Consider the following 15,253-nt stretch of genomic DNA (forward strand, 5'->3'; position numbering starts at 1 on the left):
TCCTCCTCTCCTCCCTGCCTCCCCCCAGGTCTTCAGGGCTGTGGCAGCTTTTCTCTAGTTGTGGAGAGTGGGGGCTGCTCTTGCTGGTGGTGTGTGGGCTTCTCACTGCGGTGGCCGCTTCTGTTGCGGGGTGTGAGCTCTAGGTGCGTGGGCTCAGTAGTTGTGGCGCATAAGCTTAGATGCCCCGTGGCATATGGGATCTTCCCAAACTGGGGATCGAACCCATGTTGCTGCATTGCCAGGTGGATTCTTAACCACTGGACCACCCCGGAAGTCCCACACTCCCTTTCTTTTAGATCTCAGTTCAGTCATCACTTCCTTAGGAAAACCTTGACCTCTAACTAGGTCTGGTCCTTGTATTTCTCTCTCTTGGTCCCATGGGTATCACTGAGTTGGGATTTGGTTTTCTCCCACTGGTGAGCACATTTGTCTAGTTTTGGCTCACAGTCCCATTCCCAGTGCTTAGCCAGGTGCCTCATGCCCAGCCAGCACTCTGTACAGTAACTTTGTGTAAATGAATGAAGAATTGCGTCATGGTCTGTTTTAGGATGCTTCAGTTTTTGTAGCTCAGATATTGTAGAACCCTAGAGATGTGAATGACCTTATTGCTGGCCACGATGAGAAATGTGCTCTTTCCTTTACTGGTGTCCTATCCAGTAACTTCAGGCTTTAAGAAGATATTAAACTCAGCCATGAGGTCCACAGACTGCTTTATAAAACAAGCAAATTCAGACCAACAGCACCACAGTCTTTAATTTTAGAAGCTGATAGAAAGGATCAGTGAGGTACCCATCAAAGCATATTTAGAAAATGAATTCTCTATTGTGTTTCTATGTGATTTTACCTCACGATTTATTTTAATATCTTTCCAGCACTCTGATCTACAAATTTGGAAGAACTGAAGAGCTGTGGACCTGAGATCACTTCTCAAATCACGTTTTCCTTTTGTTATATTCTATCTGTAGATAATTTTTTATTTCAGTATAGTTTACACATTGCCAAATGGAATAGATTGTACATTAAATGTTTTGTCTCTTTACACTTTTATGTAAAGCCCTAAGTTTTTAAATAGTTTTATGAAATTTCTGTCCTTTTTTTTTTTCATTGAATTAGATTGTTAATATGTACATAGTGTAAGACTATATAGATGAGATGAGGAGTGTCAGTTTTTTTATTCTTGAAGACTTAAAGCTTAATCTGTTCCCTGAGCCAGGGTTGTATCATCATGGTCATTGTAGCATTAACTACTTTGCCTGATTTTCAAAGATGTGCAAAAAATACAGTTCCACATATCTGAAATAAGCACTGAGCCATTAAAAGGGGTATTTTAGCAAGTTGTAATTTATTTTGGCTTAAAAATTAGATTTTTTTTAAAGGAAAAATGTTTGTTCTTATGTATAAAAAAAGTGGACTTTTATATGAAGATTTTTAAAAATGCCCGAAGGACTAGTTTGAAAATCTGTTCTAAAAAACAATTCCTCTACTAAGACTTTATTTGAGAAAGGGTAATACATGATCGCATAAGCTCAGTTTTACACGGCTGATGTAAAAAGACTGGTAGGCAGCTCAGCAACATGCTTCTTAACAAAAGCAGCTTAAACCGTTGTCTTTTGACAACCTACTATTATCTGATGTTACCGAATTCTATATCAAGCAAGTTTGAAGACAACTGCAGTTTAAAAGCATGAACCATATAACAAAAAGTGGAATAATTCGATTCAGGATAAAAGCACTCTTCCCAAAGGGGATCCTCATGACCTAGTGAGAAATTAGGCATTTCGTCCACTCCGTGACTTGACTGCAGGTCTGTCTTTGCTTGAGCTCTCGAAACATGAGGTGAACTCTCCCTGCAAAATACATCTTTAACCTGAAAGTTCTTACTCCAGTTGAAAGCTTCTTTTGCTGAGTATGAAATACTGTATTTGCACTATGTGTATTCCCTTGAGAGATTTCAAAGGGAGAGCTGGGTCTTTATTTCTACTTTGGCTTTCCTTTGTTTTTTTTGTTGCACTTTTCAACAGGTTTTTTGTTGTTGTTGCACTTTTTTCCTCCAGAGGGACTTTTCTAGAGCCTTTTGTTGTAAGACAGAATAGTATTAGTGATATTATATGCAGCTTCTAACATAAGCCGTGTTTTGCTTATGTTAACGTCTCTCCTCTCTGAGGTTTTACCGCGCACAGAGTATGAAGCAGTTGTGGAATGCTGTGCCTTTGTCTGATATCATCTTGTTTAATCACTTTCTCTTTGTTGGTTTTTCCTTCAAAAATACCGTCTGGCTTCCAATAAACTGTAAGACTAATTACATGTTTCCACTCCCTTGTAACTTGTTGCAATAAATATTACTTCTCACACATTGTAATATTGTTAAATCTGTTGGAGAAAACAAACTCTACAATTTGGCTTGCTGCTCAGGTTTCAGTCATTCCCAGTGGACCTGGTCAAAGAAGTGACTTCCCTTTACAAAATCTATATATATATATATAGATTGCCTGTTGGGCTCAGGGGACACAACCGGTCAGCTTGTGAGATTCTAGCTCCCTGGCCAGGGCTCAAACCTGGGCCCTCAGCAGTGAAAATGGGGAGTCCTGACCACTGGACCAGCAGTGAACTCCCAGGAGAAATATATTCTTCTCAGATTTATGAGGTGCTAGTGTGAAGGCTCAGACAAGGCGATTGCACCCCACTCTAGTGCTCTTGCCTGGAAAATCCCATGGATGGAGGAGCCTGGTGGGCTGCAGTCCATGGGGTCGAGGAGGGTCAGACACAACTGAGTGATTTCACTTTCCCTTTTCACTTTCATGCACTGGAAAAGGAAATGGCAAGCCACTCCAGTGTTCTTGCCTGGAGAATCCCAGGGACGGGGGAGCCTCGTGGGGTCAGACACGACTGAAGCGACTTAGCAGCAGCAGCAGCAGCAGTGTGAAGGCTAATGAAGGGAAGGCTGACTGAAATAGTGGCTGCTTTTTCTATTTTTGACTCTGTCATGAATTTGTTTTTTAATTGGGAGCAAATCACTTGATTTCCCTGTTTGTTTCCTCATTAAAAAAAAAAGATAATGTTAGTATCCACTCCTATCAGACACTGTCAGAATAGACTCCTTTGTAAACCTTTAAAGGTACATGTGATTCCCTTAAAATCTCCCTGCTAACACAGGTTCAGTGGCTATTGAATCCAAGTGTCTTTTGGTGTTTTGTGTAGGACCAACATCACCAGAGCATTATATGTTATTAATTACACTGTTTCTGAGTCCTCATTGTATACTTTGGGTTGTTGCTGTAGATGCTGCGTCTTTCCATTATATAAATTTTTGACGTGTATCAATGTGATGAGGTAGCAGAGATTGCAGACTGGAAGATCAGTGCCTTATAGCATTTGCTGCTTGTGCAAGAAACCCCAGGGTGTTTGACATGTGTGTTAGTCACTCAGTCGTGTCTGACTCTTTGCGACCCTATGGGCTATAGCCCGCCAGACTTCTCTATCTATAGGGTTCTCCAGGCAAGAGTACTATCGTGGGTAGCCATTCCCTTAAGATCTTCCCGACCCAGGGATCGAACCTTGGTCTCTTGCATTGCAGGCAGATTCTTTACCATTTGAGCTACAGGGAAGTCCTTTTTTTTTTTTTTTTTTTTTTTTTAGTGTTTGACATAGATGCATTGAACTCAGGTTCGCTGTAGTTTTCCATGATGGGAGGGTTTTCAAACATAATGTTAACTCTGACCGCCCCGCCCCGTTTTTTTTTTTTTCTATTGCTTTTTTTTAAGGAATTTCATTGCTCTGTTTTGTATTTAATTGGCTCATATCAAACATCAAATCTCTGCCAACCTTATTGATTTATCCCTTTTTTTTTTCCTGTACTCTATCACCACACACTCATTTTGATTTTGTTTAAAGTTTATAAAAATGACGGGCTACTGTTAGACAGTTTCATCTCAAATAACACCCTAATAAATCCTGAGGGATAAACATCTGATGCTAATTTTATCCCTAACAGTCACATTTGATTTTAACAGCCTGTGCTCTTATTTCAGAGCACTCTCTTCACTGTATCATCTATTCAAACTGGGAGGATTGAAGTAGAAATTATTATTTTAGTCCCTTTGTTGATTGTTTTTCTTATTTCTTTGAAAACAAAGGAGTAGCCTAACATGATGGATAGGTTGAATGCTTTTCTGAAAAATTACTGAGGAAAATCAGAACATGCTCATTTAATCCCAGAACAGTTCTTTTTTAAGGAAATTGTGATGCCATCTTTGTTTTCACAGTCCACCCCCATTTTCCTGTAAATAGCCTTTATTATGGTTGCATTTTATTTAAAATGAACTATATATCCATCCTGGTTCTTTCATACCTAAAGACAGTGAACTTTTCTGTTCTTCCCCTGCTCTCAATTTCATTTGGACCAAACCCAAAATATTTCTCCACCTCTTCTTTTTCCTTCCCCCATGCTTTAAGCTTTCAAGCTTTCCAAATCCAGTCAATTGTCTTGCTTTAAAAATAATTTTTATTTACTTACTTTGGGCTGTGCTGGGTCTTGGCTGCTGTGCGGGCTTTTTCTAGTTGCAGCCAGCGAGGGCCCCTCTCTGGTTGCAGTGTATGGGCTGCTCATTGCAGAGCAGGGGCTCGAGGCACGTGGACTCAGTAGCTGCGGCTCCCAGGCTCTTGAGCACAGGCTCAGTGGTTGTGGCACTGGAGCTTTGTTGCCCTGTGGCATGTGGCATCTTCCCCGGTCAGGGATCAAAGCCGTGTCTCCTGCATTGGCAGGCAGATTCTTTACCACTGAGCCACCAGGAAAGCCCCAGTCAGTTCTCCTTTGCTGTAGAATCTGTAGAGCCTCCCCAAGACCAAATTAGTGAGTTCTGAATCTTTGCTCCTGATGGAAATGCTGGGTTAGGTGAGCTTTTGGCCACAACATTTTCCTCAGCCATCAATACATAACCTTGCTTCATGTGTGTTTCTACTTAAAAACACCTTGTTTAAATGTAGTTGATTCACAGCCTTGAGCGCAAAGCAACACTATACCTTACGCCTGAAGGAAGCTTCTAACTCACGCATTTTTTTCCCTGCTAGCATTTGTGAAGAACCTTCTATGCCCTGTGTATGGTCTCATTTCACCCTCACAATTGGAGGTAGGAACTTTTATTGGAGAGGTGAAGGGACTTGCCCACGGATCGGAGTCACGGCTCAGGCCCTTTGTTCCTGAGTGCGAAGTCCTCTCCTCAGCCAGCATTTCTGAACTGCCCTAGAACCTTGGCATTTCTTTAGGAAAAGATGTACAGTGGTCAAAGAAGCTTGGAAGACCTTTGGTTGAACTAGGTTAAAATTTTTTTTTTCCTGTAAAGTTCTTTTCTTAGAGCTTTTTATAAAATGCGTCCTGTATTTTTTAGGAATGAACTGTCAATTCTATGGGCTGCCCTGGTAGCTTAGTGGTAAAGAATCTGCCTGCCAATGCAGGAGACTCAGGTTCAATCCCTGGGTCTGGAAGATCCCCTGGAGAAGCAAATAGCAACCCACTCTGTATTCTTACTGGATAGTCACATGGACAGTGTAGCCTGGCAGGCCACAGTCTCAGTTCAGTTCAGTTGCTCAGTGGCGTCCAGCTCTTTGCAACTCCATGGACTGCAGCACGCCAGGCCTCCCTGTCCATCACCAACTCCCAGAGTTTACTCAGACTCATGTCTGTTGAGTCAGTGATGCCATCCAACCATCTCATCCTCTGTCGTCCCCTTCTCCTCCCACCTTCAATCTTTCCCAGCATCAGGGTCTTTTCAAATGAGTCAGTTCTTTGCATCAAGTGGCCACAGTATTGGAGTTTCAGCATAAGCATCAGTCTATGGGGTCCCAAAGAGTTGGACACGACTGAGTGACTGAGTACGCACTTCCCCAGTAGCATATTGGACACCTTCTGACCTGAGCGGCTCATCTTCCAGTGTCATATCTTTTTGCCTTTTCACACTGCCCATGGGGTTCTCTGGATAAGAATACTGGAGTGGTTTGGCATTCCATCCTCCAGTGGACCATGTTTTGTCATTACTCTCCACTATGACCCACCTTTTTTTTTTTTTTTTATGTTTATTAACACCAAAAACATTTTGCATTGGGGTATAGCTGATTAACACTGTTGTTATAGTTTTAGGTGAACAATGAAGGGACTCAGATGTACATACACATGTATCCCATGTCTTGGGTGGCCCTGCACGGCGTGGCTCTTAGCTTCACTGAGTTACGCAAGCCCCTTCACCACAAGGCCGTGATCAATGGACGGGGTTTAGATTGCTTTACTTTTCCCTAATTCTGCCACTGCCACTTACTAGCTGTGTGAGCCCCACGCTGTTTGAGAATTGACAGAAGGAAATGCCTCGTGGTGCCTGGAAACAGTAAATGATCAATAAAGCTGGGTCCTTCTTTCCCTGGTGGCTCTGCCTGAAGGCGTTTTTCCTTTGTCATTTGATGGCTTTTTAGCCTTTGGTCACAAGGTGGCGTGCCATCTTAAGACAGCAAACGAGACACAGATGTAAAGAACAGACTGTTGGACTCTGTGGGAGAAGGCGAGGGTGGGATGATTTGAGAGAATAGCACTGAAACATGTACATTACCATATGTGAAATAGATCACCAGTCCAGGTTTGATGCATGAGACAGGGTGCTCAGGGCTGGTAAACTGGGATGACCCTGAGGGATGGGATGGGGAGGGAGGTGGGAGGAGGGTTCAGGATGGGGGACACATGTATACCCGTGGCTGATTCATGTTAATGTATGGCAAAAACCACTACAATATTGTAATTAGCCTCCAATTAAAATTTAAAAATAAAAAATTTATAAAGATACATAATTTAAAGTCAGAAAAAAAAAAGAATCTGGAGACGTTTGTTTTTTTGAGCCTGCCAGTGGTTTTTTTTCTTTCTCTTGTAGTAGATTTAACACAGGTTTAGTCATTTTATATAGGGTTTTAGATGATAGTATATGCCTCTCCAATTCTTATATATATATATATATATAGGCTGCACTGGGTCTTGGTTGCTGCCTGCAGAGAGCAGGCGCTACCGTCTAATTGCCGTGAATGGGGTTTTTATGGTGGCTTTGCTGGTTGACGAGCACAGGCTCTAGGGCGCGAGGCCTTCCGTCGTTCCTGCATGTGGGTTCTGTAGTTGCGGTTCCTGGGCTCTAGAGTGCGGGATCAGTAGTTAGTTGCCCTGTGGCATGTGGGATCCCTGGTCCAGGGATCGAAGCTGTGTCTCCTGCATTGCCAGGCAGATCCTTAACCACTGTCCAACCATGGAAGCCCCCTCTTCAATTGTTTAAGCTGCAGAAAATAGGATATTTTACATTTCTACAAGAGTAGCAAGGCAAGCCTTCTGGAACCCTGTGGATTATGCCAGTGCAGAGATCAGCAAATCTTTGACATGGGAGCACCTTATCCAGGTGACAAGAGGGATTCAGTATGAGGCAAAGTGTATTTACTTCTGTTAACGAAAGTTAGGAGTGTAGAGATTGACTGACTTATTTTGAAATAGCTTCAGACTTACAGGAAAGTTGCAAAAATAACTCAGAGAATTCTAGCTTCCCCAGATGGTAACATTTTACCACAATCGCTTTAGTCTTTTTTTTTCTGAGACATTTGACAGTATGCTGCAGACAAGATACCTCTTTACTCATGAACACTTCGGTGTATTTCTGCAAATCACAACTGTTCTACAATACCAAAATCAGGAAGTTACCATTGATAGAGCACTAAGGACTTCATTTGAATTTTGTCAAGTGCCCCACTCGTATGCTTTATAGTAAAGAAAAATAAGGTTTTTTTCCGGTCCAGAATCCAGTCTGTGATCGCGCATTGCACTTAGTTGTCATGGCCCTTTAGTGGCTCTTTTTTAAAAAATAATTTTATTTATTTACTTTTGGCCATACTAGGTCTTCGTTGCTGCGCGGGTTTTCTCTAGTTGCGGAGAGCAAGGGCTGCTCTCTAGTTGCGGCGCACCGGCTTCTCATTTCGGTGGCTTCTCATCGTGGAGCACGGTGTCTAGAGTACCGGCTCAGTAGCTGTGGCGCTTGGGCTTAGTTGTTCCACGGCATGTAGGATCCCAGATCAGGGATTGAATCCATGTCTACCGCATATGTAGGCGGATTCGTTACCATGAGCCACCAGGGAAGCCCCCTTTTGCTGTGCTGTGCTTAGTTGCTCAGTCATGTCCAATTCTTTGCGACCCCGTGGGCGGGTCCCCATGGCGACCCCATAGCCTGCCAGGCTCCTCTGTCCATGGGGACTCTCCAGGCAAGAATACTGGAGTGGGTCACCATTTCCTTTTCCAGGGGATCTTCCCAACCCAGGGATCAGGTCTCCTTCATTGATAAAGAATCAGGTCAGATTCTTTACCAGCTGAGCCACAGGGAAGCCCCCTTTAGTGGCTATTAACTTGGGACAACTTCAGCCTTTGTCATTCATGACTAGGTTTTTGGTTTTTGTTTTTTGCAGTGTCTAGACCATGGAGATGAAATGGTGACTTCACCTCCATTTACAATGGCCCAGTATTATTTTATCCCATGTGTATAACTGCTCATATCACTGAAAGACTATAATGGCTATTATTTTGTAAAATTATTTATTCACTATTTTTGGCTGTGCTAGGTCTTTCTCTAGTTGCTGCAAGCAGGGGCTACTCTCTATTTGCAGTGCCCGGACTTCTTATTGCTGTGGGTTCTCCTGTTGTGAAGCAACGGCGTGCGGGCTTCAGTAGTTGAGTGCATCAGCTGAGTTGCCCCCAGGCATGTGGGATCTTCCCAGACCAGGGACTGCACCTGTGTTCCCTGCAGCATTCTTAACCACTGGACCACCAGGGAAGTCCATGACGAGGTATTTTTGAAGAATGCAGACCAACTGTTGTGTAGAATGCCCCTCAATTTTGGTTTGTCTGATGTTCCGTTGTGATTAAATTCAGGTTATGCAGTTTTGGCAGGAATAACATAGATGTTACATTTTCATGACATCAAAGCAAGCATACATCTGTCCCCGTCCTGGTGCTTTTAACTTTGCTTGCCTGCTCAAGGTGGAGTCTACCAGGTATCTCTACCGTAAAGAAGCTATTTTTCTCCTTTATAATTTTAAAAGTACTTTGTGGGAGGGGAGACTGATTAAGTCAAATAGAACAAATTCAGTGTACTTTTTACTAACAGCATTGTGTAGACTTGAACTAAAGTGACCCTGTGATATGTGGAGGAGATAAATAATTTGTGTATAACAAGTTACAATCTTTATATAAGTGGTTCTTGTCTGGTTGAAGAAAAACCCAGGTGCAGCAGGGAGAGAGGATTTAACCTCACCCTGAAATCTGCCTGTTTTCAGTCTCTACCATCCTGGTGTCTCTTGCGCCAGAGCACTGAGCTTTCATTTTATAAAAAATTCCTGATATTATTTCATTATAAAAAGGAATATTCTCCAGAAAATGACTGGAAAACATAAGAGTAAAAAGAAGAAATTCACATTACTGTCTAAAGTCTACTAATGAAAAAAAAAAATAAAGTCTACTAATGGCTTTTGGGTGTGTAATATGTTTTAAATCTGATTTTGCATGTTAGCATGGAAACTCACTATTAATTTTGACAGTTTTTCAAGAAGAAGTTCTAAGTCTCAAAGGAACCAAATACTTTGTATTCTGTGTATATACAGGGCACCACTGGGGTCGTGCAGTGCACAGTCTATGCAGATGTACACATGGCTAAGACTGTTGGTGCTGTGTTCATCTTTCACTTGTAGCGTGGGGCTAGCCACTTGAGAAGGGTTTGGGTACCCAGAGTTACACACAGTCATACTGAGGTTCACAGCAACACTTCAGAAAGGAGTTAGTCAAGAAGCACGTCAATTTAATTGATGAATTAAATTTTACGCGGGGCCCTTTACTTGCCTGTTGGCAAGGACTCAGAGTCCTATCTGGGCTCATCAGCTCTTGGAGGTCCTAGGTTTTCGCTCTTGCTCTCAACTACAAACAGGACACTTATCCTCAGGGATATGAAATCAAATAGTTCTATTCACCTGAATGCAAAAATGAAGTAAGCCTAATTTATGTGTGTGTGTGTGCTTAGTTGCTCAGTTGTGTCCAACTCTTTGCAACCCCATGGGCTGTAGCCCACCAGGCTCTTCTGTACATGGGGATTCTCCAGGCAAGAATCCTGGAGTGGGTTGCCATGCCCTCCTCCAGGGGATCTTCCCAACCCAGGGATTGAACTCAGATCTCCAGCATTGCAGGCAGATTCTTTACCATCTGAGCCACCAGGGAAGCAGTCTAATTCATGTTCATTATAAATTATTAATTCACATCACTAATTAATTAAAGTGTAATATAATTACTTTAATTGATTATATTAATTTCACTAGTTAATATATTTTGCAAGTGATTATGTTTTCTATTTTTTTAAACACCAAAAACATTTTGTATTGGGGTGTAGCTGATTGACAATGTTGTGAACAGTGAAGGGATTGCATCATACATATGCATGTATCCATTCTCCCCCAAACCACCCTCCCATCCAGGCTGGCACATAAGATTGAGCAGAGTTCCATGTGCTATATAATAGATCCTTGTTGGTTGTCCATTTTAAATATAGCAGTGTGTACATAACCTTCCCAAAGTCTTTAACTATCCCTTATCCCCCTGGTAACCATGAGTTTGTTTTCCATGAGTCTCTTTCTGTTTCTTAAGTAAATTCATTTGTATCATTTCTTTGTAGATTCCACATATAAAGGATGTCATATTACATTTCTCTCTCCCTGACTTAACTTCACTCAATATGAGACTCTCTAGATCAATCTATGTTGCTGCAAATGGCCTTATTTCATTCTTTTTAACAGCTGAGTAATATTCCACTGGGCAAGAATCCCTTAGAAGAAATGGAGTAGCCATCATAGTCAACAAAAGAGTCAGAAATGCAGTACTTGGATGCAATCTCAAAATCGACAGAATGATCTCTGTTCGTTTCCAAGGCAAACCATTCAATATCACAGTAATCCAAGTCTATGCCCCAACCAGTAAAGCTGAAGAAGCTGAAATTGAACAGTTCTATGAAGACCTACAAGACCTTCTAGAACTAACACCCCCCAAAAATGTCCTTTTCATCACAGGGGACTGGAATGCAAAAGTAGGAAGTCAAGAGATACCTGGAGTAACAGGCAAATTTGGCCTTGGAGTACAAAACGAAGCAGGGCAAAGGCTAACAGTTTTTCCAGGAGAACACACTGGTCATAGCAAACACCCTCTTCCAACAACACAAGAAAAGACTCCACACATTGTCATCACCAGATGGTCAATACCAAAATCAGATTGATCATATTCTTTGCAACCAAAGAAGGAGAAGCTCTATACAGTCAGCAAAAACAAGACCAGAAGCTAACTGTGGCTCAGATCATGAACTCCTTATTGCCAAATTCAGATTTAAATTGAAGTAGGGAAAACCACTAGACTGTTCAGGTATGACCTAAATCAAATCCCTTATGATTTACACAGTAGAAGTGACAAATAGATTCAGGGATTAGATCTGATAGACTGCCTGAAGAACTATGGGTGGAGGTTCATAACACTGTACAGGAGGCAGTGATCAAAATCATCCCCAAGAAAAAGAAATGCAAAAAGGCAAAATGGTTCTCTGAAGAGGCCTTACAAATAGCTGAGAAGAGAAGTGAAAGGCAAAGAAGAAAAGGAAAGATCTATCCATAGGAATGCAGAGTTCCAGAGAATAGCAAGGAGACATAAGAAAGTCTTAAGTGAACAGTGCAAAGAAATAGAGGAAAACAACAGAATGGGAAAGACTAGAGATCACTTCAAGAAAATTAGAGATACCAAGGGAACATTTCATGCAAAGATGAGCTTGATAAAGAATAGAAATGGTATGGACCTAACAGAGGCAGAAGATAATAAGAGGTGGCAAGAATACACAGAAGAACTATACAAAAAAGGTCTTAATGATGGTATGGTCATTCACATACAGCCAGACATCCTGGAATATGAAGTCAAATGGGCCTTCAGAAGCATCACTACAAAGTTAGTGGAGGTGATGGATTTCCAATTGAGCTATTTCAAATCCTAAAGGATGGTGCTGTGAAAGTGCTGCACTCAATATGCCAGCAAAGTTGGAAAACGCCGCAGTGGCCACAGGACTGGAAAAGGTCAGTTTTCATTCCAATCCCAAAGAAAGGCAATGCCAAAAAAAAATCCAAACTACTGCACAATTGCACTCATCTCACACACTAGCAAACTAATGCTCAAAATTCTCCAAGCCAGGCTTCAACAGTACATGAACCATGAACTTCCAGATGTTCAAGCTGGCTTTAGAAAAGGCAGAGGAACCAGAGATCAAATTGCCAACATCCGCTGGATCATCGAAAAAGTAAGAGAGTTCCCGAAAAACATCTATTTCTGCTTTATTGACTACGCCAAAAGCGTTTGACTGTGTGGATCACAACAAACTGTGGAAAATTCTGAAAGAGATAGGAATACCAGACCACCTGACCTGCCTCCTGAGAAATCTGTATGCAGGTCAAGAAGCAACACTTAGAACTGGACATGGAAAAACAGACTGGTTCCAAACAGAAAGGAGTATGTCAAAGCTGCATATTGCTTAACTGCTTATTAAACAATGCTTATTTAACTTATATTCAGAGTACATCACATGAAATGCCAGCTGGATGAAGCAAAAGCTGGAATCAAGATTGCCAAGAAAAATATCAAGATATGCAGATGACACCACCCTTATGGCAGAAAGCGGAGAACTAAAGAGCCTCTTGATGAAAATGAAAGAGGAGAGTGAAAAAGTTGGCTTAAAACTCAACATTCAGAAAACTAAGATCATAGCATCCAGTCCCATCACTTCATGGCAAATAGATGGGGAAACAATGGGAACAGTGAGATACTGTATTTTGGGGGGCTCCAAAATCACTGCAGATGATGACTGCAGCCATGAAATTAAAAGACATTTGCTCCTTGGAAGAAAAGCTATGACCAACCTAGACAGCATATTAAAAAGCAGAGACTACTTTGCTCACAAAGGTCCGTCTAGTCAAAGCTATGGTTTTTCCAGTAGTCATGTATGGGTGTGAGAGTTGGACTATAAAGAAAGCTGAGCACCAAAGATTCGATGCTCAAGTGTGGTGTTGGAGAAGACTCCTGAGAGTCCCTTGGACTGCAAGGAGACCCAACCAGTCCATCCTAAAGGAAATCAGTCCTGAATATTCATTGGAAGGACCGATGCTGAAGCTGAAACTCCAATACTTTGGCCACCTGATGAGAAGAACTGACTGATTGGAAAAGACCCTGATACTGGGAAAGACTGAAGGCAGGAGGAGAAGGGGACAACAGAGGATGAGATGGTTGGATGGCATCACTGACTCAATGGACATGAGTTTGAGTAAACTCCGGGAGTTGGTGATGGACAGGGAGACCTGGCGTGTTACAGTCCATGGGGTCTCAGAGAGTTGGATACGAATGAGCGACTGAACTGAACTGAATATTCCACTGTGTGTGTGTGTGTATATATATATATATACATACCACATCTTCTTTATCCATTCCTCTGTCAGTGGGCATTTAGGTTTCAACTAGATATATCTTTGTAAAGAAACCCTGGGGGTCTACCTCACCCCCTTTTTTTTAATAAATGGGGGAGGGCCCAGAGAAGCCCCTCCTGCCTGTATTCTGTTAGCAGGATGAGATTTTGGGCAGCATCCTTCTCAGTCTTCCTAGAGCGCCTGTGAGCAGCACCGACCAGCTCCCTCCACTGGTTGGGTGCTGCCCCAGGTATCCTCCTGGACCTGTGGGTCGGCACCCTCCTGATGCAGCTGGCCATCCTCAGTCACCAGAGACTGGAAGCAAGGAGGGTGAGGTGATTTCCACCATGTTCCCATCAGAGGGCTATAGCTTCTTCGGAGGGCCTGTGGGCACACCGAGGAGCCGGAGGCCTGACTGCTCCACGGGAAGATGCCTGTGTGGATTCGCACTGTCACCAAACAGTAGGGATGGTTTAGGAGGTTCTTGCCTAAAACACAGGCTTCTGGCATAAAACACCTTTATTCTGGAGAGCCTTGGAGCCCCTTGGGGATACACAGTTGTTTTCCGGTAGCCGAAAGCAGTGTAACTTAGTGGCTATGCAGACTTTTAAACATCCTATGGACTGAGATAAATGATGGTGAATGAAATAGAAGTCAACAAAGGCAGACGCCCCGAGCACAGGCTAGGACCTGAGCCGTTCTCCACATTGGCAGTTTCTGAGTGAGAGGGCAGCTGTGGTTTTTGCAGTGAGTGAACGAACATCAGCAGGTGACCTATGGGTGCGGACAAAGTCTCCCTTCTCTGCCCGTCCCTCATCCCCACATCCCACCTGGGGTTCTCCCCTCTGCACCCTCATGTCCATCAGCTCCTCCTCCTGCTGGCCTTGGTACCACCCAGAGCAAAAGGGGCTGCTTCCTCTCCCATGGCCCTGAGGTGTACCCCACCCCTCACCCCCCAACCCCCCCTCACCTCCCCAACCCCCCCCCACATCCCCCTACCCCCCAACCCCGTCTGCAATCTGCATGCTGAGCACTGCGGGACCCCCAGGGGCGCTATTCACAATGAAGGCCCAGAACATCCTATGTTTACTTAAAACTCCGCACAAAACAAAGGATCTTAAAGGACAGGGTCTTTATCTAATGCACATAGCAGTCATGTATGAGTTAGCAGTGGCCTTGATCCAACTCTCCCATCATCTCTGGGTGACCTAGCATTGATCTAGGGCCTATGTTTCTCCATTGATTTGCCTACACCTAAATGACCTCCAGCCTTTCCTAGTACATATTCCATAATGTACTTTATAGAATACAGGCAAGCATCAAATACCCCTCCTCCCATGTAATATATGACCTTTGAATTAAACAGTCTCAGCATTAAATGGGGTGGGGTCTTGTAGGGACCTTCTGTAACTGTATAAACCTAAATAATGGGAGTAAGTCTGTTTTCTCCTATACAACATACACTTCATTGTACAGATCAGAGTTCATCAGACTCTTTCTGTAAGGGTTCAGGTGGTGACTATTTTAGGCTTCGCAGGAAAACAAGCTCTTGCAATGATTCAGTTCCACCTTGCAGCACAAAAGCAGCCACAGGTTATACATAAATTGAATGAGCGTCACTGGGTCTCAATAACAGTTTACTTATTGGCTTGCCTGGTGGCGCAGCTGGTAAAGAATCTGCCTGCCATGTGGAAGACCTGGGTTGGGAAGATCCCCTGGAGAAGAG

The 15,253-nt window shown here is 42.9% G+C and overlaps 1 protein-coding gene and 1 non-coding gene across 3 annotated transcripts in view; one reads left to right on the plus strand and one right to left on the minus strand.

Moving 5' to 3' along the window:
- TMEM50B (transmembrane protein 50B) overlaps positions 1-2,351 on the plus strand; it is a 37,000-nt gene extending 34,649 nt beyond the window's left edge. For both annotated transcript variants that reach the window (XM_070785206.1, XM_070785272.1), the window contains one exon: positions 873-2,351. In XM_070785206.1, the coding sequence (XP_070641307.1) occupies positions 873-918 (46 nt within the window). In that variant the 3' untranslated portion in view covers positions 919-2,351. The remainder of the gene's footprint in view (positions 1-872) is intronic.
- Positions 2,352-8,466: 6,115 nt separating this feature from the next.
- Positions 8,467-8,591, minus strand: LOC139185334 (small nucleolar RNA SNORA20). Its single transcript, XR_011568960.1, has one exon. It is a non-coding gene; the product is annotated as a small nucleolar RNA SNORA20 (small nucleolar RNA).
- Positions 8,592-15,253: the final 6,662 nt, after the last annotated feature.

This window comes from Bos indicus, chromosome 1 (assembly GCF_029378745.1).
Source record: "Bos indicus isolate NIAB-ARS_2022 breed Sahiwal x Tharparkar chromosome 1, NIAB-ARS_B.indTharparkar_mat_pri_1.0, whole genome shotgun sequence".
Classification (NCBI taxonomy): domain Eukaryota; kingdom Metazoa; phylum Chordata; class Mammalia; order Artiodactyla; family Bovidae; genus Bos; species Bos indicus.